The 26,812-nt window shown below is 41.3% G+C and overlaps 1 protein-coding gene across 6 annotated transcripts in view; it reads left to right on the top strand.

Moving 5' to 3' along the window:
- FRMD4B (FERM domain containing 4B) overlaps positions 1-26,812 on the top strand; it is a 323,466-nt gene that overhangs the window by 212,779 nt on the left and 83,875 nt on the right. For all 6 annotated transcript variants that reach the window (XM_059161477.1, XM_059161479.1, XM_059161475.1 and 3 more), the window contains 2 exons: positions 327-419; positions 12,440-12,524. In XM_059161477.1, coding sequence (XP_059017460.1) covers positions 327-419; positions 12,440-12,524 — 178 coding nt within the window. The remainder of the gene's footprint in view (positions 1-326; positions 420-12,439; positions 12,525-26,812) is intronic.

Genomic DNA, 26,812 nt, shown 5'->3' with positions numbered 1-26,812 from the left:
ACCTTGCTGGATATCTGGGGGTCGTTTTGAGCCTTTTTACTGTTACAACCAATGCTCAAGTAAGGGACTTTATACGTGAGCCATTTCTCACATGCTCAGGTTTACCTGGATAAATTCTTGGAAATCAACAGTCTGTCTCAAAGGCGGATGCTTTTGTAACTTTGATAGTAATTGCTAAATTAGCCTCATTACCAGCTGTAACATGTTATACACCTGCCTTCCCTGTATGACAGTAACTCTTTGTTCACAGCTTTGCCAACACTGCGTGTTATTGAACCTTTCTCTGACCTTCTGTTTAATACTTTTTCTTTGCTTTGCCCTCACAGAGGTCAGCAGAACTGGCTACAGTTAGATCACCGAGTTCTTGACCATGATCTGCCAAAGAAGCCAGGCGCTACCGTTTTGCATTTCGCTGTGAGGTATGTATCCATAGAAACATCCAGCATTCCCACCTCCCTTTAAAAAAAAAAAAAATTCTAGAGAATAAAAAAAAAAAAAAAAAGAACAGACCTATCAAAACATTATTATGTGAGGAAAATTCTCTACTGTCTTAGTCTGGAGACGAAGTTGCCATAGATACTGTGTAGAACTGTTTTCTTTGATGATGAAGGGTAGGATCACCTTCCTTTATGCCTCAAAGTCCTTTGGACCAATTTAAAGCTGGAAAACATAGGTACTTTTTTTTAATAGATAAGGCTGTTTTCAACTCGGAATACTTTTAGGATTTTTATAATTTGAAATATGGCAGACATTTACTGTTACGTAAACGTTATGTATGAATGTTTCCTAGACTGCGACAAGAATTGAATTTTATACAATTTCATGCTTTAGTTTGAATAGAAGATAAAATGCAAACAAATGCTCATGGAAAGAATTATCTTAACAGTGCAGAAATCTGAATTCAGCTTGCAGGCAGAGAGATTGCTGAGAAGGATGTAAGGAGTCCTTGACTTGTCCCCTGGCTCTGTCTGCTTGGGCAGGTCACTTACCCGTTCCTAGGACGTCCTTACATTCTTTCTCCAGAAATGGATGTGTTCAACTCAATCAGGGATTTCTTAAAGCCAGCCCATGATGGGAATAGTTTTCCACATGAAATATTCACACTCTAAAATAAAGAAAATGTCTCTTTAAAAAAAAAAAAAAAAAAAATTTGGGACGCCTGGGTGGCTCAGTTGGTTAAGCAGCTGCCTTCAGCTCAGGTCATGATCCCAGCGTCCTGGGATCGAGTCCCACATCGGGATCCTTGCTCCACAGGGAGGCTGCTTCTCCCTCTGACTCTGCCTTCCACTCTGTCTGCCTGTGCTCGCTCTCACTCGCTCTCTCTCTGACAAATAAATAAATAAATAATCTTTAAAAAAAAAAAAAATAAAAAAAAATAAAGAAAATGTTATAAAAAGTAACACCTGTGTTCCTGTACCTAACTTAAGAAGTAAAACGTTCCCAATTTTGCTGAAAGTCCCTTTCTGTGCCCTGGCAGCTCTCCCCACACTACCTGAATTTGATGATAAATTTCACAGTGAGTTGTTTCCTTGTCTGAAGCCAAATATGATCAAATAAGTCAAGGGAGTAGATTTCCCAGGAATCTCAATAAGTTTTCAGAAAGCTAGAGCAACCTAAAGAATGTTTCTGTATTCTGAGCTTGTGTTATTTTTTTGGATATTGAAATATGCTTTGTTTGAGGTGCCTGACTAGCTCAGTTGGTAGAGTGTGGAACTCTTGATCTCTGGGTTGTGACATGTTTGACAATTGGAGAGTTTAGTTCAGAGGCACATGCGTTCATAATCTTCATAGCTTACTTAAAAAGAGAAAGGAAGGAAAGGAAAGGAAGAAAGAAAGAGGAAAAGGAAGAAAGATGATTTGTTTTATGACCTAGTAGTAGAAGCTTCTTATTTTTCTTTTTGGGAATTTTTATACTATGATTACCTGGCAAAATCATGCTCATTTACACAAATTTTTTTTTAATATATTATTTATTTCAATCTCAAGTAGGTGGAGAGGCAGGCAGAGAGAGAAAGAGAGGAGGAACCAGGTTCCCCACTGAGCAGAGAGCCCGATGTGGGGCTCGATCCCAGGATCCTGAGATCCTGACCTGAGCCGGAGGCAGAGGTTTAACCCACTGAGCCATCCAGGTGCCCCCCAATTTTTTTTTAACTTCATTTCATTTACTTCAGTCTGGTCCATGAAACCCAAAAGTATGGTAATAACCTTTTTTTTAAGCATCTTTTTTTATATGAATGGTGATTGTCAATGGTAGCTGCTCCTAACTCAGGAAATAAAGTATTGGCAATCTCCAATTTGTTTTTGTTTTTGTTTTTGTTTTTTTTCTTTCTGCTTTGATAGTTGGCTTGGAATTTCTTTCATACCACAAGACATGTTTTTGAAACCCAAAAAGGAAGTAGCATAAATGGTGATTTGTCCAGGAGCATAGCTAATGCAGAGAATTGCCCAGAAATCCTAAAGAAAGACAGAGGAGTTTCCTGGAAGGAAAACTTGTGTTCATGGGAATCGGAGGAAAAGGCAAATGTAAACTAACCAGCAGTAAGAAAGAGAGCATATTGGTCAATACGCGGGTCAGAGCATAGAGAAATTTGATCTTGTGTGTGAAAAATGGCTCAACATAGGTCAATGTATTTTCTCACAAAAGATTATAGTTTCACTCTAAACATTTCACGTTATACGAACTTACTCTCCCCCAGCCTTCCTCCCTCCCCACCACCCTGACATCCTCCTCTTCTCAGAGAAAAAGGATGACCCTCGTTGCCTGGTGACAGAATTGTTTTTAGCCTCAAAATTTCTCCTTGTGTCTGTGAAAATCCTTTTTGTTTGCACTTTCAAAATTTAGGGTCCAGTCTCCTATGAAGCACTTAAGCTGTTCCCAGTTATGTATGTTTTAATGCAGGCTGTGGTTAAGATCCTTGCATTTTCATCTTTGCACACACGTGTTACTTCTGTGGCATAAGTAGTCAGCAAGACCCTCAGTCTTTGGAGAATTTAACAATACCATTTATTTAGTCATCCGATTGTGAACTCCTCCGACAGCTGATGTGCGGTCTAGTTTTGGTCTCAAAACACCAGGGGAGAAAACTCCGTCTCCCTTCTATTCAGACATTCCTTATGGCAGCCCTATCTTCTGGAAGCAGGTTCCTGAGATGCCCAAGCAGCCTGCTGCTTGTTTCCGTGAGTTTCAGCACTTACTTGAGCCTTATCTCTCGAGAGTGGCCCGTAATCGCATGGCGTGACTTTCCCTTAACTTCTTGCGTGTTCAGAACCCTTATCGAGTTCTTAATAATTCACTTAATTTTTCCTCCCAACAGTATAGTGAGATCATAATAGTCTTTGTTATTATTCCAATTAAGTGCTTGTTGTTACTCCAACTTAATTAAAGAGATGATAAAGCAAAAGCCACAGAGAATTAAGTGAGCTGATGGAGGTCATGCAGTGGAATGTCGTTCTTCGGAGGGCCTGGTCAGAGGCGCCCTGTGAAGTCTGGTCCCTCTCAGAGGACCTCTACCCTCTTCTTTTGAGAGAACAGAACCATTGGTGAGACCGACATCCCCATAGATAACATCACTGACCCTCGGAAGTTGCCTCTGTCAGCTATACTTTTAGTCATTGAAGAAGGGAACCCAAGACAGATTTTTGACTCTGTTTGGAAACTGGTCCCTCCAGGAGCCTCCAGAAATATACCAACCCTCTTCAGAAATACACCAGCCCTCCCTTTTTATTCTTCTTTTCAGTGGAAGTGTAATTGACACATAATGGTACATAATGTTGTACACATAAGTGTACAACATAGTGATTTGAGAAGTCTATACTGTATCCGGGGCTCACCACAAATATCGCTACCCTCTATCACCACCCATTACTCTACCATTGGCTGTATGCCTCTGCTATACCTTTCATCCCTGTGACTTACTCATTCTGTAACTGGAAGCAGTCACGGAGGTGCAATCACAAAGCAGTGTAAGCACAACGACAAAGGATTCCTGACAGAGGTAGCACATTATAAGGATGTGCCTCGTGGTTATTGTCATTGCAAACAGAAATATTCAAAAGCCAAGGATGAAGATAAGGTTCTGGAAATTATGGCGTTCTTACAATGAATAATTGGTCACTTTAATAAAAGAGATTAGTGGGTTTTTTTTTTTTTAAGTACATTGCATTTCAGTGATTCCCCACAGAGAGAGGAGGTGCATATCTGAATTATCCTAGGAATCTTTAAACTAGACAATCATATCCCTCCAAGCCCCAGATCCCCCACATTCCTGGCCCAACGTCTGACCCGGTGCACTAGAGATGGAGTAGATGTGTGGTCTTGTTTAAGTTGGTTGTGACAACTAAAAGAGACATCGGGATAGGAAGTGAGTTTACAAAATGCTATAAAAATATAAGAAAATACAATTTTTCAAAAAACTGTAGTGTTTGTGGAAAAGAAAAAAAAACACAGTTTTGCTCTCAAGTAGTTCTCTCTCTATGGAGATGTAGTATTAACCCGGTGGCAGGCACTGGGCTAAATATTTGATGTGCATTGTCTCACTGAGTCCTGAGCTAAACACTGGGGTCCTGCAGATCTGGGATTGGAGAAGGGGGGCAACTTTCTCTTGGTTAATTCCCTCCAGGGCCCAGGAAGCAGCTCAGAAACACAGGCTGCTTCTGCGTGGAAGAAAGAAAACACTGAAGGTGAAGGGCATTCAGCGTTCCCTTGATGAACTTCTGGATTAAACCTTTGTCTTCTCTTTGGTTACAAAAGCTCAATGATATGTGCTAAACACGCATGTGACACCTGGGTGTATAGACGCCTCATAATTTATTTATGCACCATATTTCATTTAACCAATTCTCCATTTCCATGTGAGTCCAAACTCCCCCAGGTTGCTGGGGGACTTCTCCAGGCTGGGGGGTTGTTATTTGCTGCTGTAAATTATCTTCTGCAAACACAGGGGCCTCCTTGGTAATGCAGCCCAGATGTGAACATTGGAAAAGCTTGATAGCTAGAAAGCATGCAAGCATTTAAATCAGAGAGCAGGGCCTTGGTGTGACCTCACTGGAAAAGCTCCCATTCCCTCAGGGGAGACAGGGGAGGGCAGGCGGAGGTGGCTCAGGCTGGTACCACCCTGCTCCACACCAAGCCACGTCTCGTCTTGGAGTCTTTTACTCCCTTCTTCTGAGTCTTTGCTGCTCCCCCAACACCACCTCCCACCACTCCCCTTCTGGTCTTCCCTCTCCTGCCGGTTTTCCTCCTCCTGCTCAAGTCCCCTCTGCTGTGTCCTAGGGACTACTCAGATGTACCCCTAAGGCATATGACACTCAGGGCTGAGAACTCCCGGCATGACTTGGAGAGTTCTAGTACAAATGTGGGGGAGGGGAGGGGAAACTGCTGCCTTTTTTCTGCCAAAGCTGTTGCAAACATGGAGCCTTAGAAAAACTTCGAAAGTTCTCTCAGCACCTGGTGGCCTGGTTCTGGAACACTCAGCCTTTAAAAAGAGTTAAACTGAAAGAGGCATCATGACTATAACCTGTAGGTCCCCATCATTCCACTGGACTTTTTTTCTTTTTTTAAGAAAACCAAATATATGGAGTACAACACAACAGGCAAAAACAATCAAACAAAAACTTTGGTGAAAAAAGAGATTTGTTAATATGGAAAAATGCCCCCAATATAGTCAAGCAAACCACAAAACATGTGACATGATTACACTTCCGTGAAATACATGAGTAGGGAGAAAGTCAAAAATGCTTACAGTAGTTAATCTCTGAGTTGAATGATTCTAGGAATGATTGTTTTTGCCTTTTTGTTAATCTCGATATATTTTTTCCTACGATGAACACATTACTTAAGCATTTTTTTAAAATGCAAACAGCAGTTAATTTCTGGGTAGAATGATTATGAGAATGATTTGTTTTTGTCTTTTTGCTTATCTCTCTCCATTTTTTTTCCTACAACGAACTCATTACTTAGACATTTTTTTTCAACGCAAGCGTTAGGATTGATAAAAGGAAGAGAAGTTAGAATGTTTGTGAGGGGCTAGCTGCGAGTTATTTGAAAGCTATCAAAGAGCAGATAACTTAGAATAAGCAGAGGACAGGAAACTTTATCTCTTCAAGGAGGAATGTGATCAAAAGCCCAGAGGAATAACTAATTCCTCCTACTGTGGACCCAGCAGAGGCTCTTTGAGGCAGATGTGTGAGGTCAGCCGGAGCTCTGGGCTACCCACCACAGTCACATCGAAGTGGGCAATATCCTGGAACCTAGAGAAGGTAACTCTTGGCTGCCTTAATATTGACTGTGACCTCCTAAGTGGCGTCACCAATTCTTGACCTTCCAGGCACTTGGTCAGAGGCCACCATCCATAAGGATCCGACATCCTGACTCATACGAGAGATCCAGAAAGACACAGAACCCTTCAAAACTTGAAGCTTGATCCTGATTCCAGTTTTACAGGATTCTATTTCTCAGTGTGCTTTCTGATATCAAACATTATTTGTGGGAATCGGCTCACTCTCCTCTGTAATCTGTCCTCGGGGTGACATCAAAAGGGCAGAAGGAAAGAATGAATAATGTAACGAGTGCAAAAAGCTGAAGCGTGCAGAAGTTAAAGCTTGGCCTTTAGTGCAGGGCAGGTGATTCGTCGCAGGGATGTGGGATGGTCTCAGCGTCCTGGGCATTGGCTACCCAGATGCCAGGATGCCCTCCAAGTCAAGGTGATCCAAAAATGCCTCTCACACTGCCCAGTGCACCCCTACTCTGTCCACTGGGAACTGGTGCTTTAGCTTCTCTCCTGGGTTCAAATCCCAGCTCTGCTCTTTACTGCCCCCTGTGGCTTATTTTCCTCATGTGTAAAATGCACCTTGTTGTTGGAGGATTAAACCTATACGAACATATAATGTAGACCTTAGTAAATGTTAACGATTATTAAGATATAAATTAAGAGACTACCTTAATCACATATGGAATGGGTAAAAAAAAAAATCCATAACATGATATATGGTCTTCAAATGTGGGAGGTTTGGGACTGTCTGGCTTAGGTCAGACCCATTCACGGTTGCCCTCGGTGGAAGATCTCATTGTTTGTCTTTGTCATTCACAGTGCCCAGCCATCCGCCCCACGCCCCATCTTCCCTTTCCTGCCTCCCTTCTTGCCCTCTTCTCCAAGCCTGTGTCCCTCCTTTGCTCGGGGAGAATGGGAACTGGCTGTTTTGCAGTTTGGAAGGGAAGAAGCACACTTAGATTCTTATGGGTTGCCTGGGGCAGAAGACTTCTTTAGAACCCTTTCGGACAGGTCACAGCAAGGCCCTTACCCCTCCTGGGCTTCTAGCCCATCCCTGGGGAGCTCAGAAAGAGCCACACCGCAGCCGTGAGCAAAAGGGCAGGTTCCTACAGGCTAATCTGGAGGGCCCTCGCTGGTTCTCCTAGAGATGCCTGGAAATTCAGAAGTGAGGGAATGTCTTTTGGCAGGGGAGCACACTGTGGAAGCAAATAGTGCTTTCCTTGGGGAATTCTCTCAGACGTCACCCCTCTCAGAGATGAAAGGAGCATCTGGGACTCCCACGAGCCCTGCATAATGGCTTGGAGAAAGTACAGTATTCTTCAATTACACTGCTGTCTTCAGCACGCATTATAAAGTGAGACGGTGGTGTGGCAGGGTCATTACAAGCAATAAGCAGAGATCTCCCTGCTCCAAATGTGGACTGGGATCTGATAGAAATCTCCTTGGACCTGCGGCTGCGCTGAGTGCCAGAAATTACCTACAATGACTGACCGAAACCCAGAAGGAGGCCCTCACCGGACGCCACTCACAAGCCCAGCATTGTTCAGAATGCAAGGTCATTGAGCAATTCTTGCCCGATTCGCTGTCTTTAACGATATCACTGAGACATAAGGATCGCCCTGGAAAATGAAATAGGCTTAGTTGTGGAGAACAAGTCGTAAATGGTCAGAAGGATTTTTGTTTCACAACATTTTCCCGTTCTGGGTCAAAATAGACACCTTAGGGGGCACATGGGTAGCTCAGTGAGTTAAGCCTCTGCCTTTCGCTCAGGTCATGATCTCAGAGTCCTGGGAATAAGCCCTGCTTCGGGCTCTCTGCTCAGCAGGGAGCCTGCTTCCCACCCCGCGCTCTCTCTCTGCCTGCCTTTCTGCCTACTTGTGATCTCTCTCTGTCAAATAAATAAATAAAACCTTAAATTAAAAAAAAAAAAAAATGGACACCTGGGGAGCATTTGGTGTCCTTGAGAGAAAGAGCTTAGGAAGGACACATGCTAAAGTTTTAAAAAGCTTCTCAGCTTAACCAGTGCCTATCATTATGGTCCCATCCACAGACGAAGAAGAATCTAGTAATAATGCCCACCACCCATTGGCTACTGAGTGACATGCCATCCACTCTGTTGAGCACATTTAAAACATCTCATGGCTCTGGGGTGTGGGGCAGGTAAAGCAGGGGAGCACTGAGCAGCTGCACAGCCAGCTCAAGGTCCCAGGATGGGGCTCTCTCCCCAACTCCATGGTGTTGACTTTTGGTCACCATGAATAAATGGCCCAAGAAGAAAATACTGGCCAGCTACACGTAAGTGACTATTGAAGAATGATCCTTTCCAAACAACTCCCGTGTTCTAACGCTTTTTGACAAAACCTGTGTTGTCATCAGGCCAACAGGCCTGCCCTTCCCCAAGCCATCTCTGTCACATCACTGAAGTGTGATGTTCTGTTATCCTTGCTAAGTGGTTAGGTGAACACCTGTCCCATCAGGAAGGAACAAAGATAGCTGGGGGAGCACATAAACTAGAGACAAAACCTCTCCAAGCAAACTCTCTTCTCAAGAAATTGTACTTATTAAGCTTTCTGAGGTTTGTCTCTGAAACATATGCCTAGTCAGAAAGCCTGAGCTCCTTTCAGGGCTGGAAATTGAACCAGGGGCTTCAGCTTCACAAAATCTTGGTGAAAATCACTCACAGTAAGCATGCAGAAAGGAAACAGTATCCTTTTGCCAAAAAGGGGCTGGAACAAAAGGTCTTTATTTTACAAGTCTGGGAGAGTTCATTTTATTTCATTAAGAAGCCCTAGATTTTGTTTTCACTTCATGATACATGTTGATAGGTGTGCCTGGGGAGCTGTTCTCCCAAAGGATGACACTCACTTTTCATACGCTCCATAAATATGAAGCCATTACAATGGCCCCCTTGAGGGAGAGATAGGATTCTGGATTGAGAGAGCAGGTAATCAGATGCCGAAGAGGAAAGGTAGAAGGCAGCAGGGCAGGTTGCCAGAAAGTGGTGGGAAACAAGATAGGGGCTTGTTTACTGGAACGAAGGTATAGTCAGGGACTTGGGCTTCAGAAACAAGGTGAACCCAGTTTCTGGTACAAAGCTATATGTTCAGAGTTGGGCAAGCCACAAGCTGATTTAGGGCTGAGCCACCCAGCCCCCTGCATGTGGTCTCTTGAATTCCTGAAGATTAGCAAGAGGACTGGTTTGGCTGATATGTCCTCTCCCTAGAATGGTGAACTCTCCCTACCTGGTGAACTCATGCATTCTTTAAGACTCGGCTCAGTTGTCCAAAGGGACGTTTCGTGCCCTGTGACACTTAGGGCTACGGATTTCAAGCTTGGCAACCTTCTCCCTCTTGATTCGTAAGCCGAGCTAATTGCAACCCTCCTTCGGGCCCCATGGCATTGTGTGTGTGTTACTTTTCATTGTGATTGTTATTGTACGAAAATATTATATCACGTGGGTTTGGAACATGAACTTTGAAGTCTGAGAGGCCTTAGTTCGAATCATGTCTCCACCACTTCCTACCTGTAGGGCTTAGAGAAGATGACTTGACATTTCCATCTCTGTTTCCCCATCTGTAAAATGGGCTCATAATTTGCTACCTGTGGCGTCTGGTTGTACTGAAGATTAAGTGAAATGATTGTTGAGAATGAAATGAGACAAAACATGAAAGGCGCTTAGCGCCTGGCTAGCCATAAGCAAGAGCTCAGGAGATTGTAGCTGGCCCACTGCAGCTGCCCCTTTCAGGAAGCTCCCATTACCTCAGCTGACAGGGATAAAGTACTTGTAGAAGCAAAGAGAGAAAGCAACTGGCACCATCACTACCTAGTTGAACCGGAAGTCCCTTCAGGATGCAGCCATTGAGTTGCCTGGCCTGGAAGTAAGAGCGCTCAACCCCAGAGAGGCTCCTTATGTGGGATAAGCAGTGGACCAACCAAGCCCCTGTGATCCCTCAGAGGGAGTGACAGAGAAACAGTGAAGGCAGAGGGAGGCAGGAAGCAGAAGCCACCAGTCAAGGAAAGAAGGGCAAGTCCGTTGAAGGACATCTTGGTTCTTTCCATAGTTTGGCGACCGTGGCCAAGATGCCCTTCAACGGACAAATGGATAAGGAAGATGTGGTCCATATACACTATGGAGTATTATGCCTCCATTAGAAAGGATGAATACCCAACTTTTGTAGCAACATGGACGGGACTGGAAGAGATTATGCTGAGTGAAATAAGTCAAGCAGAGAGAGTCAGTTATCATATGGTTTCACTTATTTGTGGAGCATAACAAATATCATGGAGGACAAGGGGTGTTAGAGAGGAAAAGGAAGTTGGGGTAAATTGGAAGGGGAGGTGAATCATGAGAGACTATGGACTCTGAAAAACAATCTGAGGGGTTTGAAGTGGCTGGTTGCGGTACCAGGTGGTGGGTATTATAGAGGGCACGGATTGCATGGAGCACTGGGTGTGATGAAAAAATAATGAATACTGTTTTTCTGAAAATAAATATATGGAAAAATAAATAAATTAATTAAAAAAAAAAAAAAAAAAAGGAAGGGCAAGTCCACAGCGGGAGCTGAGCGCATAGAAGCAAGCGAGTCACTGCCCCAAGGGCCAAAAGCCCGGGGCACCCCTGAGTAATGCTGCCAAGGCCGCTGGAGGTCTGGGATCTTACACTCAAAGCCAAGTCATGGTCCCCACCCCGCCGCCACACAGCATTTAATTCCAGAGAATAGGTTTTTATTAACAATTGTTAATATTTACTTAGTTTAATCCATATATTACTTAGTTTAATCCTTCCAAGACCTCCCAAACCATGACATGAGTGCAACCATGACAGCCATTTTAGAAGAGACACAAAGAAACTGATGATCATACCCATAAGGCCATACAGCTAATAAATGGTTAGAGGAGGGAGTCCCTATCTGGACCTTTCCAGTTCCAAAGCCTGTTTCCCCCAACCCCACGTTCTCCTCTGTGTCTGAGTCCTCCACTTTCCTTCCTCACAGACTAGCCGTCGTCAGTCTTCCTTAACCTCACTTATGAGATAAACCCTTGTAGGGAAAAATATAAAGGATTTATTCTCTCTCTGGAACTCCCCTTGATGATTCAACATTAGAGGTGGAATTTTTCCAATGATTTTGCCATCACCGTGATAAAATCATCCACGGTCCTTTTCAGTTTCATTTATTTATCCAACATCCTGTCCTCATTGAGGGGGCAGGGGATGGAGGACAGATGCCAAAGAACTTTCATGATGGTGTGCAGCTAACTAACACCAGGCTCCCGAGCCACGTCCGTTTCTCTTCCAGGAGCCGACCTGTGAGCTGTCTTGGGGTGTTAGGTCTCTTCATGCATTATTCATCAAGCAAAGCTCCAAACTTGAGAAAAACTTCTGCACCTCCTCTAGGCTGCTCAGCCACCCAGGGCTTCTCGTTCCCTGGCCAGCCTCATCATTAGGATATTTTGAGAACAGGCCAGAACAGTGAAGGACTCCCCTCCCCTCCTTACAGGGGGCTGTCGAAGCTACTAAAGCCCAGGGAAGGGGGTGGGGAGAGGCCTAGAATACTCTTCATTTGCATGAAAAAAAGTCCAAGGTTAAGTGCTTTGGCTTCCTGCTGAGTGAAAACCCTGGCCTGGAAGGCTGACAAGAAAGAAGTGGGGTGTGATTGAAATTTGGCTGGTGGGTGCCTGGCAAGGTGGGCGTGGGGCCCTCACCGCTCAAGTCTGAGACCCAGGGAGGACGTCAGCATTCCATTATGTACTTCTCACTCAGTCGACTTCTACTTTCAGCCCTCAAAGCTCACCTGGGCTGTGTTTTGAAGCTGAGGTATTACGAGCTCCCAGAACACATGTCCAAGAATGATCAACACAGATAAAGCTGGGTTTGTAGCTGGATTCCATTTCGGATTTCTCTTGAGTTCACCGTCCAACACACAAAAACTTTCTGTTAAGAGATTTTAACTGCATGTATGCCTACATTCATATCCGTGAATATTTGTACATACACGTAGACATACGTATGTGTTACAGACTTCTTTTAAAAGGAAAAAAAAAAAGCACAATTGTTTCCTAGTTCCTCAAAATCCTCTCTGCTTTTGGGGACGCTAAATGAAGACATGACATCATGCTGAGGGAGGGAAAGATATCTTAAAAAAAAAAACAATTTCTGTACTATTTTTCAGGTTTTACATTGAAAGCATATCGTTTTTAAAGGATAAAACCACCGTGGAGCTGTTTTTCCTGAACGCCAAGTCCTGTGTGCACAAGGTAAGATGCCCCAATTGTTACATTCAGTGAATGAGCCCAGACGGACTGGAGTAGGGAGGACAAATGGTATTGCCTAGATTTTCCTGTCCAAAGAAAAAGGGCCACAGTCTTTTCCACGGCTGTTAAAAAAATATAAAAATTTTAAACAAAAGGCAGCTCTTCTCAAATTCTAAGAAAGACAGCCACCTGCAAGGGACTCACACTCACAGACAACTACCATGGCCTTAAAGGCAGCTCATACTCCACACAGAATATTCCAGAAAGACGCAAAGATGGAGCAGTCAGAATGATTGAAATCTCAAAAAAGTCATTCTGGAAATCTTGTTTCACAGAGTTTCTCCTACCTCTCCCATAATTCCAAACCAATCTTACTTAGGGGCCTCTGCTCAGAGCCACATGTTTTAAAGCCAGTGTTTCAGGGGCACCTGGGTGGCTCAGTGGGTTGAGCCTCTGCCTTTGGCTTAGGTCAGGATCCCAGGGTCCTGGGATAAAGCCCCGCATGAGCTCTCTGCGTGGGACTCTCTGCTCGGTGGGGAGCCTTCTTCCTGCTCCCACCCCCTACCTGCCTCTCTGCCTACTTGTGATCTCTGTCAAATACATAAATAAAATCTTTAAAAATAATAATAAAAATAAAATAAAGCAGTGTCTCAGTAATCTGTGGTGACAGGCCGGTTTTTTGCTATATTGTTTTTTTATTTGTATCCAATCTTTGGAGGATACATTGCTTTTGTAAAGTGCAGTGAACACGAATTGCTAGATAAATGATCCCATGCCCGGATATCACATTGCTCTAAAGCCTTCTCAATTTTGACCTTACCCCCTTGCAGACTATCCTTGCCTTCAAGGCTTCTACTCCGTGCTCTCAAACCACACCCTGAGCCAAGGCAGGGAGCCTGTGAACCTAGAGATGTTCATCTGGAGAGAACTTCTCCATTCTAGGTTATAGTTTCAGTGTCCGGGATCTCAGAGGCCATGCCCATTTCCAGGGCCTTCCAGACCCCAGAAGGTGGGAACCCCTTCTGTCCAGATACATCACCCTAAATCTGAGGGGTGCCCAAGATGCCTGGCCTAGAAAGACAATGGGGGCAGACTATATATGGGTTAAGGAACCTACATTGGTACATTTCCCATAGGTCCCAAAATGTTAAGGGTGGCTCCCTGAACACACACAGACAGAGCTTTAATCGATGAAGACTCAGACTGGGCATGGTTTTTGTTGCATTTTTTAAAACAGCTGTATTGAGAAATAATTGGCTGTACATGTTTAAAGTAAGTTTTAACATGTATAGTAGCCATGAAATGATCGCCAAAATCAAGAAAGTGCATATACCCAGCAACTGTACATCTGCATTTTCTCTCAATGGAGCAGTTTACATTTTCTAGAGTCATGTACAGACAGAATCCTGCAGTAGATAATGTTTTTGTTTTATTTTTTTGAAAGATTTTATTTATTTATTAGAGAGAGAACAAGAGTAGGGGGAAGGGTAGAATGAGAGGGAGAAGCAGACTCCCCACTGAGCAGGGAGCCCAATGTGGGTCTCCATCCCGGGACCCGAGATCATGACCTGAGCCAAAAAGGCAGACATTTAACCAACTGAGCCACCCAGGTGCCCCATCTTTATGTCTTCTTTTGATAAGCATAATTATTTTGAGATTCATCTATGCTGTTGCATGTATCAGTGGCCCATTCCTTTTTACTGTTCAAGTATTCCATTGTATGGAGGTACCTTAAATTGTTTTTCAATTCTCCTGTGGGGTTTTTCCCCCCATTTTTTCCTAGCTTTACTAAGATATCATTGACATATAACACCCTGTAAATGTAAGGAGTACAGCAGAATGATTCAATACATATATATGTTGCAAAATGATCCACTCACCTGTTGATGGGCATTTGGGTCATACCAGTTTGGGGACTATTACAAGTAAAAATACAACGAACATTCATGTACAAGTCATTGTATAAACGCATACTTTCTTTTTTCTTGGGTAAATGGAGCAAAATGGCTAGGTCATATAAGTAGATATGCTTAATTTTTTAAGGTACTGCCAAAATGTTTTTCAAAGTGGTCTTCAAAAATCAGTTTATTTTTATGCATGAGTTTATTTCTAGACTATTTTGTATTTTGTTTCATTGATCTATTTGTTAGCCTTTTTGCCAATAACATACTGTTTTGACTATTATAGCTTTAGAATGTCTTGACATCAGAACAGACTCTAGATTGTTCTTTTTCAGCATTGTTTTGTTTATTCTATTTTTTTTCATTTCCATATAAATGTTAGAATCAATCTGTCAATTTCAAAAAAAAAAGAATGAAACAAAACAAAAACCAAAAAAACACCTGCTGAGACTTTCATTAGGATTGCACTGAATCTATAGATCAATGTGGAAAGAACTGACAACTTAGCAATATGGACAGACCCAGGACACAGAATATAAACTCCATTTATTTCAGTCATCTTTAATTTCTCTAAGGAGTGTTTATAGTTTTCAGCCTACAGTACTTTTGTCAGATTTGACCCTAAATCTTCCATATTATTTGATGTAATTGTGAATGGTATCTTTCTATTTCAATTTCTGAGTGTTCATTACTAGTATATAAAAATACAGTTTGTTTTTGTACCTTTCGTGAATCCTGCAACCTTCCTAAACTCATCAATTTTGGTAGCTTTTTTGTAGATTCCATCGGATTTTCTTTGTAGATATTCATGACATCTGCTAATATAGTTTTAGCCTATCTTTATTAGTCTGCCTGTTTTTTTAATTAGTTGTCAAGTTTGTAGACATAATTGTTCAAAATATTTCCTTATCTCCCTCTTAACATGTGGTCTACAGTGCTGTTACCTCTTTTATCCTGATATTAATAATGGTGCCTTTCTCTCTCTCTCTTTTTTTTTTTTCTAATTAGTCTGGCTTAAAGTTTATCGCTTTTGAGCTTCTCAAAGAACCGGCTTTTGGTTTGAGTGATTTTCTCTGTTGTTTTTCTGGTTTCTGTTTCATTGACTTCTGCTATGATCTTTATTATCTTTATCTTTTATCTTTATTATTTCTTTTCTTCCTTTTTCTTTGGGCTTCATTTGTTCTTCTTATTCTAGTTCCTTGAGATAGAAACTGAGATCACTGTTTAGAGATGTTCTTTTCTAATACAGGCATTTAGTAGATAAAATTTCCCCCTGAGAACGGATTTAGTAGTATCCCACAAATTCTCGCATGTTGTGTTTTCATTTTTATTTACTTCAAAAGATTTCAAAATTCCTCTTTTGAATATCCTCAATGGCCTCTTGTTATTTAGAAGAATGCATGTTTGGTTTCCAGATATTTGGGGATTTTTTTTTTTTTTTAGAGATCTTTCTGTTATTTATTTCTAATATGATACCACTGTGGTCAAGGAACACACTTTGTAGGAATTAAATCCTTCTAAATTTATTGAGGCTTGTTTTATGGCCCAGAATATGTTCCATCTTGGTAAATGATCCATGTACACTTGGGAAGAATGTGTATTCTGCTGTCACTGTGTGGAATGTTCTGTGAATTTTATCACTGCTTTTGATTATGAGGGGCATTGGTATAGCTTTCTTTATGGTTCTTATGATGGGTGTTTATTGAGCATCTCAGACTTGTGGTTTTATAGTTTTCATCAATTTTGGAAATATCTTAGCCATTATTTTTTAAGATTTTATTTATTTCTTAGAACGAGAGAGAGAGCAGAAACGGGAGAGGGAGAAGGAGAAGCAGAGTCCCCGCTGAGCAGAGACCCTCACTGGACATGGGACTCTATCCCAGGACCCAAAGAGCATAGCCTGACCCAAAGTTAGACACTTAATGGACTGAGCTACCCCAGAGCCCCTATCTTAGCCATTTTTTAATTTATTTCCAATTTAATCCCACTATAGTCAGAGAACACACTTTGAATGAATTAAATCCTATTTAATTTATTGAGACTAGTTTCATGACCCAGAATATACTATAGTTTTAATTAAGTAGACTTGGTTGATAGTATCGTTCAAGTCTACTATATTTTGCTGATTGTCTGTCTGCTTCTTGTATCAAGTATCGACAGAGGGATACTAAAATCTCCAGCTCTTACTGTGAATGTTTCTATTTATTTTTGCAAGTTGACCTAATTAAAATATTAGTTTTGTTTCATGCATTTCAAAGCTCTGTTATTAGGGCATAAGTGTTTAGAATTGCTGTGTCCTCTTGATTATCACTGTAAAATGAACCTCTTTATCCTGGTAATATTCTTTTTTCTGAAGTCTGCTTTGTTTGATAGTAATGTAATCACTTCAAGTTTCTTCAATTCATTGTTATCATGGTAAATCTTTTCTCATCCTTCTGAACTATTTGTATCCGTATATTTGAAGCACACGTTTTGAAAACAACATTAATTGCATCTTGATTTTTTTAAAAGATTTTATTTATTTATTTGACAGAGAGAGAGATCACAAGTAGGCAGAGAAGCAGGCAGAGAGAGAGAGAGGGGGAAGCAGGCTCCCTGAGCAGAGCACCCGATGTGGGGCTCGATCCCAGGATCCTGAGATCATGACCTGAGTCGAAGAAAGAGGCTTAACCCACTGAGGCACCCAAGCACCCTGCATCTTGATTTTTTAATGCATTTTGGCAATCATTGTATTTTAACAGGTTATATATATACTACTTACATGTAGTATGATTTTTGACATGGTTAAGTTTAGGTCTGTCATCTTCCTATTTATTTGATGTTTGTCTCATCTGTTATTTTTTCCTCTGTCTTCTTTTGGATTTATTGTGTATTGTATGATTCCATTTTACCTATTTTGTTGGAATATTAGCCATAACTCTTTGTTTTATTCTTTCCATGGTTGCTTTAGGGTTTATAGTATACACTTTTTTTTAAGATTTATTTATTTATTATTTTAGAGGGGGTGGTGCCGGTGGAGGAACAGAGGCAGAGGGAAAGAGAATCTCAAGCAGACTCCCGCTGGGCAGAGCTTGACATGGGGCTCTATCCCACGACACTGAGATCATGACCTAAGCTGAAATCAAGAGTCTGAAGCTTAAGTGACTGAGCCAACCAGGTGCCTCTGGAGTATACATCTGTAACCTATTACATCTACCTTTAAGTGGCATAATACCATTTCACGTGTAGTGCAAAAACTTTACAATAGTGTATTTCTCTCTCCCCCAACAGCCTTTATGCTGTCAGTGCCGTACATTTTACTTTTTGATGCGTTATAGGTGCACACAATATTGTTGGTTTTGTGTGAACACTTGATATTTCTGCCTGCTTTTAAGATTTTCTTTTCATCAGTCCTTTTAATTATGAGGTGCTACAGTATAGTTTTCTTCATGTTTCTTGATATTGGTATTTTTTGAGCATCTTGGGCATGTGAGTTTATAACTTTCATCAGTTTTTGAAATATCTCCACCTTTTCATCTTCAAATATTTTTTCCTATTCCCACCCATGCCTCCTTTGCAAACTCTAGTTACACATATACTGGACAATCTGAAGTTATCCCACATCCCAGGGGTGCTCTCTTCTTTTTATTTAGTTATTTTTGTGTGTATGTTTATTTTGGATACTCTCTATTGCTCTATCTTCAATTTTATATCTTTTCTTTTGCAATCTAATCTTCCATTGGTCTCATCCAGTATATTAAGTTTTTATCTTTAGAAGTTTGATTGGGATCATTTTTATCTTCCATGTGGCTACTTAATTTTTTGAACATATGAGATACAGTTATAATAATTGTTTCAAAGCCTTTCTCTACTTATTCTAATATCTGTGTCAGTTCTGGTAGGTTTTGACTGATTCGTTTTTTTCTCCTCATTATGGGTCATGTTTTCCTGCCTACTCTTTGCATGCCTGATAATATTTGAATGAATGCTGCATAGTGTTTAATTTAAATTTGGGAGCACTGCCTATTTTTATATTCCTGTAAATATTCTTGATATTGTTTTGGAATAAAATATAATTACTTAGATGCATTTTGACTTTTGTCAAATCTTAGTTTTATGATTTATTAGGCTGACCTAGAGTAGTGCTCACTCTAGAGCCAGTTATTCCCCATTACTGAGGCAAGACCTTCCTAATGGTCTATTCAATGCCCCATGAATTATGAGTTTTTTCCGTGGGAGCCACCTCTGTGTGAGGACCAGGCACTCTTCCCTTTCATCTTCTTAGATAGTTTTTCCCCAGTCTTGGGCAGGATCTTTCCATGCATGCAATGATCAGTACTCTGTATATCTTCAGGATTCTCTCTGTGAAGCTCTCCTTTCTCTGGCACTCTATTCTGCAAATTATATCCATTTTGGTCTCCCCAGTCTCTCAGCTCTGTCTCCTCCACTCAAGAGAGTATACCTTGTTCCGTGTAACACCTTCACAGCCCAGGAACATTCTCATGGCTGTAAGTGGGGGCAGTCATGGGGTTCACCTCATTCAAAGTTCACTGTCCTTTGTTGTCTTTTATTCACTATTTTGAAAACTTTTATTTCATATTTCTTGGCTGGTTTTTTAGGTTTTTTTTTTAATATGTTTCTGTTTGTTTGTATATATATGGTGAGAAGGTAAATCCAGTCCCTGTTAACCCATCTTGGCTATAAACAGAAGTATTCAGATCAGAGCTTTTGGTTAAATCTATGGAGAAAGTAAAATGTCTTCAGCACCAAAGACTTTAACATAGCCTCTCTTTGTTGGGACTTGAGCTTCCCTAAGAACTCTAAGAGTTGACTGATAAGTAGATACCTATATAGCAAATGCAGCATTTCCTGAGTCAGGAGAAAACATTTCGTAAACCACCGTTGGTCATTATCTTCTGTGTGGAGAAGTACAATTACCCCTTGTTATATTTTTCACTACCTAGCTGGCCATGGGCCAATGAAACCGTTTCCTTGATTGCTTCTTTGCTCTGTTGCTGTGTAAAGACAGATACAGGGAAAATTTTAACTCATGATATTTCTCTTGTAGCTTTGTGTGCCAAATTCTGTTGGTCTTGAGGAAGTACTGAAAAGTGGAGTTTGTTTAACTTCTACTTCTTCTTATGAGTGTCAGTTCTTGAGACATCCTTTCTAAATGGAAAGGGATTTTGTGACTTGTCAAAGAATTTAGAACTTTTACAAAATATAGTATTGTTAGGCATTATAACCTATGAATATTTTTGAAATAATTTTTTAATTCAGTTGTAAGAATTTAGAGTTGAATAATACATTACATGTTAATAAAAAATAAAAATTCTTTTTAATTTTAAAAAAAGAATTTAGAGTTGAATATTTTCTATCTAAGTAATATGCAGATGACTAGTAACAAATGGTCCCAAGAGATGTTACAGGATCCGGTAAGTGATAACAGGATCACATCGCTATTTGGAAAAGCAGATTTTGAGTAATTTCTAAGATATATGATAATTTAAGAACATCACACACAGGGAATAACATCTGAATCATGGACCCAGGAGTCAGTACATTTTATGAGAACATAGTCTCAGCTATAGAACACACATGGGTGGATTACTGCTTGGTGAAAATCGGTCACTGATAGCTGCTGTTAGTTTAGGGTCCAATGCTGCATGTGCGGGTAAATGGGGCTTCCTTCCACACTGTGCCGAGGACATGCTACCTGGCAATGATGTGTTCAGCACCTCTAGTCACCCACTACCCACACTTCTTTCTCCCTGCCAGATAGTTGTCCCTGTCTTCCAGCTCCTTCCTTCCACTGAAGACAGAAACAAATCCAGGCAAGAAAAGAGAGCTCTTATCTGCAGATACTGACAAAGCCACAATATCTTTTTGTATGCTTTGTCAGAAAGAAATACGATTTGTGATAAAGTTTCATACTCTGGTTAGCTATGTAAATGTGGTTTTATGTTTAAAAAATTCACCCTTCTGAGTATACCGTTTGAAACACTGGGTGGTTCCCAGTGGTTTCGTAAATGTCATTGCCCATGAGAAGAAGTCATTGGTAGCTTTCTGTTGAAAGACATATTGGACCTCATTTTTGAGTTTGGGTATCCCAGGAGAGTCTGAAAAAGGAAGAGAGAATTTTCACTTTTGTTTACTCCAAAGCAAATCCCCATGTACATAGTGTGGTAGGAACTGGGCATTCAATGAACTCTTGTACACTAACACAATAAATGAATGGATGCTGTTGATGATGAACACTTGTTCCCCCAAGAAGTCTAGAGATAAACAAAACGGCTTGTCTGTTGTATCACATGACTAGCATTAACTCTGAAATGTATATAAACTTACTGAGAAACTAAACATCTAAAATGCTTAGAAAATTTCATTTTCCTGGTATTCCTGAATATCATTTAGCAGCTATGGTAACTTTAATTACAATCTTCAGCAAAGGAGTAAGAATGATCCTATAACGGAGAAAACTGAACATATAGTCCAACTTTTATTTTAAAAAAATTAAAAGGGCATTAGATTGTTCTCCAGTTATTGTAGATATCAATTAAATGTCAACAGTAATCTTACAGAAAACTAGTTATGGTCAACGTCAGTTACAAAGCTATCGACATATAGGCCAAAGTCAACCATGGCTAGAACTGAGTACATAAGAGAGTATTTATCTAGCAGTTCTTTCCTTTTTGTGCCTGCTACCTGCCAGCACTGTTTGAGGCTGTTTATAACTGGGAATGCTCCAAGGATTTCTTGATTTTTCTCCTTGACTTGCTGAGCCATTTTTTCCCCATTTCAAAATGATCTGGTGAGATCGGAGCAGTGTTTCTCATTGTGTGACCTTTGACTACTTTTATCAGATTTGCAACAAGTGATCATTCTTAATGAGCAAGCTCTTGCCTTCTTGCCTCTCTCCAGAGCACGGAATCAGAACTGAGGCGAGATGGAAATCAGCCTTTTCAACAAGTTTCTTTGGTGATTTTCCTGAGCACTTTAGTTGAAGAACCACTGGGTTTTCTGCGTGTTAAACATGCAGAATATTTAAATATGGGTTGAACCCGGCTTTGTGACATACAAATCAAGGTCCAGAGACGACTCTAGAAAGATGCCTTTTCATTTCTCCTCTTCTTTCCCAGCAGTTAAAACAGGAAAGGCATTTCCCTCTTAAGAGCAGGAGAGCAGAAAAAGATAAGAAATTGCTTTCCAGCTCTGAAACTAACTGGAAGGAAAGAAACGTCTGCAGAGCCTTTTCTGTACATTTGTGTGTGTGTGTGCCAGAACTATGCTAAGTGATACACATTTCACTGCGTTTGATTCTCACTCTAGTCCACGAAGGAGAAAATGTGTGATCCCCTTTTTAAAAATAAAAGAACAGCAGCCCAAGCGGGTTAAGTCGTTTGCTTAACATCACAGAGCGACTAAAGGTGGGAAAAGTATCCTTAGAAAATTATACCATCAAGGCGCTATGGCCCATAAAAGCACCTCTGCTTTTCTTTGATCATTGCTCCAGGGAAATAAAAGTGTCCTCCCTAATTTAAACCTCGGGGGCTATTGTTACAGGGTGGGTAGGCCACAGCCCCTAACGAGTATTGAATACATTCAATTTACGAGGTGCTTACTACATATATTCATTCATTTAGTTCTCCAAACCTTACCTAAGTTCTGTTATTATCCCCCATTTTACAGGTGGGAATACTGAGGTAGACAGGTTAAGTATACAGAAGGTAATATAGCTAGTAAGTGGAGGAGCCAAGATTCATCCCAGGCAGTCTAATGCCAGAATCTAGGACTTTAACCACTAAATTCACTGCTTCTGGGTGTATGAGGGTTATCTACCCCCTTCCCCATGGCAGAGGTGGATCTGAGGCATCTGAAGTTTAAGCTCCTTCTTTCCCTTATTCTCACCTATGATGCACATATTCATGGTCTTAGCCCACAGTAGTATAGTTGCCTCCGGACACCAGGAGCCAAATGGCTTCCACAAGCTGGGCTGGGGGACAAAGCACTCATCTCCTTTCTGCCCCACATGAGCACTCATGGAGGAACAGAACCTACCAGATGGCTACCAACAGCCCCGTGTGGGTCAAGTGTTCCCTGGGAGAGTGCTCTTGTCTGAGTTGTTGGTCAGGTGAGGGCTCTTGAACCTGTTTGGCTTCCTCGGTGAGAATGCAGAGGGGCACACCTTGCCTTTGCAAAACAACCACCTGTGCCAGGTGGCGATGATGTGGAAATTCCGAAACTGATACTGGGGAACCCTGGCAGAGCTCAGCGTGTGGGCAGCGGTCCCCCTTGCCTGTTGCCTGCGAGGAGAAGCCTGAATGCCCAAAACGGGCCTGCGGGCGTGGCCCCGGTTCCCATTTCTGGAGGCCTCCATGACCACATCTGACTTTGGTAATCAATGTACAATTATGACCACCACCCCTTTTTTAAAACCAGTGATTTGAAGACATACTTAGGAGATTAAAATAACGTTGGCCACCTTGTCTACTGTGTATAAAATTTTTTTTAAGGGAAAGGCAGGAAAAGGCAAAGCAAGTGGGGTTCAAGGGGAGATCATGCCCTGGGGTGAGGAGGGTGAGGATGCCATCTCGACCTCCTGAGAGCTCCCTGGGCAGCAGGCCTTGATTTTTTTCACTTATTAGCTTATTTAATCCTCTCAACAACGGATAGTGTTTTGTATTATTGCTTGCACAAATGAGGAGATGGAAACATACGTACATTAAATAATTTGGCCATGGCTAAATTTCTCATTAGTAATGGCACAATCACTAGGCAGCTTAGCTCCAGAAAGCAGGGTATTTGCCTTTCATTCATTTGTTCATTCATTCATGCATTCATTCATTCAGTCAGTAAAAATTCACTGCATTCCTCTTGAGAGCCAGCATTTCTGAGGAGTGCTGTGCTATCAGTATTCTAGCACAAGGGCCTTCCCATGGCCTGTCCTAAGTCCTAAGGATGATTTCATTTGTACATTTGTGTGTGGATGTGTGTTGTGTTAAACTTTAAAGGCAATACATGTGATGAGACTTTCTAGCACATAATATTTCTGAAAGATGCCAGGGACCCTGGAAAGTCTGAGCATACCCAGAATTCATTGATGTATCTTGTTACTCCTTCATAATACTATAAAAAGCAGTGTGAGACATCTTCCTAGCTCTACAATACAAGAAATCTCACAAACAGAATTAGGCATTTGTGATCACACACAGGCACGAATACTGTACTTTAAATCTACAGTTCAGGGTGCCTGGGTGGCACATTTGGTTCAACATCGGACTCTTGGCTTTGGCTCAGGTCGTGATCTCAGGGTCTTGAGATTGAGTCCTGTGTAGGGCTCTGCGATCAGTGTAGAGTCTGCTTGAGATTCTCTGCCACTCTCGCCCCTCCCCCCTCCCTCCACTACACACAAAGTCTCTCCCTCAAATAAATAAATGAGTCTTTAAAAAAAACCTGCAGCTCAAGAATCTTATCTCATGTCTTAAGCTATTTTCTTACCAGAAAGAGTTTAAGAAACTTTGAGTATTAGACCACTTTCTTGGAAATTCACCGCATGCAGTGAACATGTTCAAGACTTTGAAAAGTTCTTCAATATGCAAACATGTGATTTTGTTTAGCCCAATAGTGTCCAAACTTCCTTGCATGTGAAAATTTTCTTTCAAGCAACACTTCCTAATGGACTGCTGACCACACTTGTGAAATGCTGTCGTGAACATATGCTATCCTGTTAAATAATAAAGTGGTAAGTGACAACTGTGAGCCTCCTGGGTATTAATGAGCCTGTGTTAGGTCTGACCACAGGAGAGAACCTAGGTCAATTCTGATTCTTTAAACAGAACATCTCTGGAATCAATCAAGAGATGTTGACCTGGGTGCTAAGCCAGTTACGACTGCCTCTGCTCTAGGCTGAGCAGGAAGATACAACCAACCAAAAAGGACCAGACATAGGCTCAGGAATGCCCTAACAGATTTCACTATGCTCCCTTTTCTTTTCTCAAAAGCTCTCATCTCTTTGTACCTGGAATAAATGTAGAAACACAGAAGAACCGAGCATTAATGATCCTATTAAAATTCGTTATTGCAAGACTATCCAATCATACTTATTCTTATCCTCGCTCCAGACCCCTTTCTTCACTGAGAGCTTATTAGATGTGCCCTTTCATTAGGAGACTTGGCGAGAGCCTCAGCCCAGCATCCCTAAAACACGCTCTTACGCCTGCTCAGAGGGATGGAGCATATGGCATAACTGAATTCTGTTTGTGTTTGTGTGTGTGAAGCTGGAGGCGCCAAAGCTCTTTTCAAAGCCTCTGTGGCTTTCGAGGACAGTCTGGCCACATCCATTAAAAGTAAGAATATATCTTTGCACCCAACTGTCCACCAGCTTTGGGAATTATCTCATGGACGATGTTACTGAAATATGAAAAGATAAATATAAAAAGATCTTAAATAATTGTTTCTAGTAGTAGGAAACTGGAAACTGCCTAAAATACACTTCAGCAGGGATTGGTTAAATGAAGGACAAAGCATTGATGTGATAAGATACTGTGTGGCCATCTTAGAATAGCGTCATTTCCAACAGACAAGGAAGTGTGTCCAAACTACCTTGTCTCGTTTAAAAAGAATCAAGTTATGGAACTGTGAATATACTGTGATTGTTGTTAACTTTATTATTTACTTTTATGTATATACAATGGGGTTTACACGTAGGGAAAAACAGAAAAAAGTATGGCATAGCCTAAATATCTATTATCTCTGGGAGTGAGGTTATGGAACTTTAGCTCCCTAAGTCATGCTTTTATCACTTTTTTGAGCAAGAAGCTTGAATTATTTTGAATCAGAAAAATAAAGACGAAAGCAATCAATGTAGTCACTGAACTTTACCTCTTTAAAGCTGTATTAAGAGAATAAAAACATTTTGCTCATCACTTTCCCTCTATCAGAAAAACACTCAGTCAGTCACCTTTCTCACCTGGCAAAACTAATGGAAGTTGAAGATTCCTAATTGTTTTATCTAGAAAAGCAAAAGGTCTACTCTTAAAGACAATGGGCAGAATGGCTTTTTCCCCAATTGTAAAAGTAGTAATTGTCCATTGTAGAAAATGCAGAAAAATACCAAAAAAAAAAAAAAAAAAGAAGAATTGATTCATATGCCTAATACTGGAGATTTGATTGTATTATTCTGTCATATTTCTTTCTTTTGAGCATGATTTTTTTTTTTTTTTGGTTGAGATCCCTTGTTGCCAACATTTTATATTTTGTTAAACTGTCAACTTTTTTGTATGTTTAGGCTGCTTTAACCTTATATGGTCCACTTTGCTTCCTCTGTTCTCTTTGCTCTTATGTTTGGAGAGTTAAGTGTGCTGCTTGGGGAAGGAGCACAGGGATACTTTGCCATTGCACTTTTTTTTTTTTTAATTTTTTTATAAACATATAATGTATTTTTATCCCCAGGGGTACAGGTCTGTGAATCGCCAGGTTCACACACTTCACAGCACTCACCATTGCACATACCCTCCCTAATATCCATAATCCTCTCCATACCCCCCTCCCCCCAGCAACCCTCAGTTTGTTTTGTGAGATTAAGAGTCTCTTATGGTTTGTCTCCCCCCTCCCATCCCATCTTGTTTCGTTTATTCTTTTCCTACCCCCCTGACCCCCCACGTTACATCTCCACTTCCTCATATCAGGGAGATCATAGGATAGTTGTCGTTCTCCGATTGACTTGTTTCGCTCAGCACAATACCCTCTAGTTCCATTTGTCGTCGCAAATGGCAAGATTTCATTTCTTTTGATGGCTCCGTCGCCCATATTTATTTCGTTAAATATAAACTGACACATGGAAGATGGGAGCCAGGTTTTCTTTACATGGGAATCTCTAGGACCTCTATCTCAAGTAAGAGGGTGTTCAATGGACGAGTAAGTGAATGAGTCAATGATTGAAGAATGAACAATCGGAGAGCAGGGCTGAGGCATTTCAGGAAGTGAAATCGACAAAGCTCCCGCCCCTCCCAGGTCTTCGTGGGACTCCCTGCTGCCTATAGGGACTGTGGAATGCAACCAGGCACCCTTGGCTCAGAAACAGGGCCTTGGCTCTCACCTGGGCATGGTTCTAACATTTTTAAGCCTCAGTTTAACTGTTAAAGCGGGGGCAGGAATATTACCTGCCTCAACGGATAGGTTAATATATGCAAAGCGTAGAGAACAGAGTCTGGCACCGTGTTTTGCTGTTGGTATTTTTGCTCTTCTTACTACTGCCTTTCCATATCAGCCCCTTAAGAGGACGCCCAAGCCCTGGATTATTACTGGAGCCTCTTCCCACACTCACCCCGTGGTCAAACTGAAATACCTCCTTGTTCCCTGACGATCCCAGCCTTTGCCAAACTTCTGTGCCTTTTTAATATACTTAGCCTG

The sequence above is a fragment of the Mustela lutreola genome, chromosome 2, assembly GCF_030435805.1.
Source record: "Mustela lutreola isolate mMusLut2 chromosome 2, mMusLut2.pri, whole genome shotgun sequence".
Classification (NCBI taxonomy): domain Eukaryota; kingdom Metazoa; phylum Chordata; class Mammalia; order Carnivora; family Mustelidae; genus Mustela; species Mustela lutreola.
The sequence above is the reverse complement of the archived record's forward strand: the minus strand, read 5'-3'. Positions and strand labels throughout refer to the sequence as shown.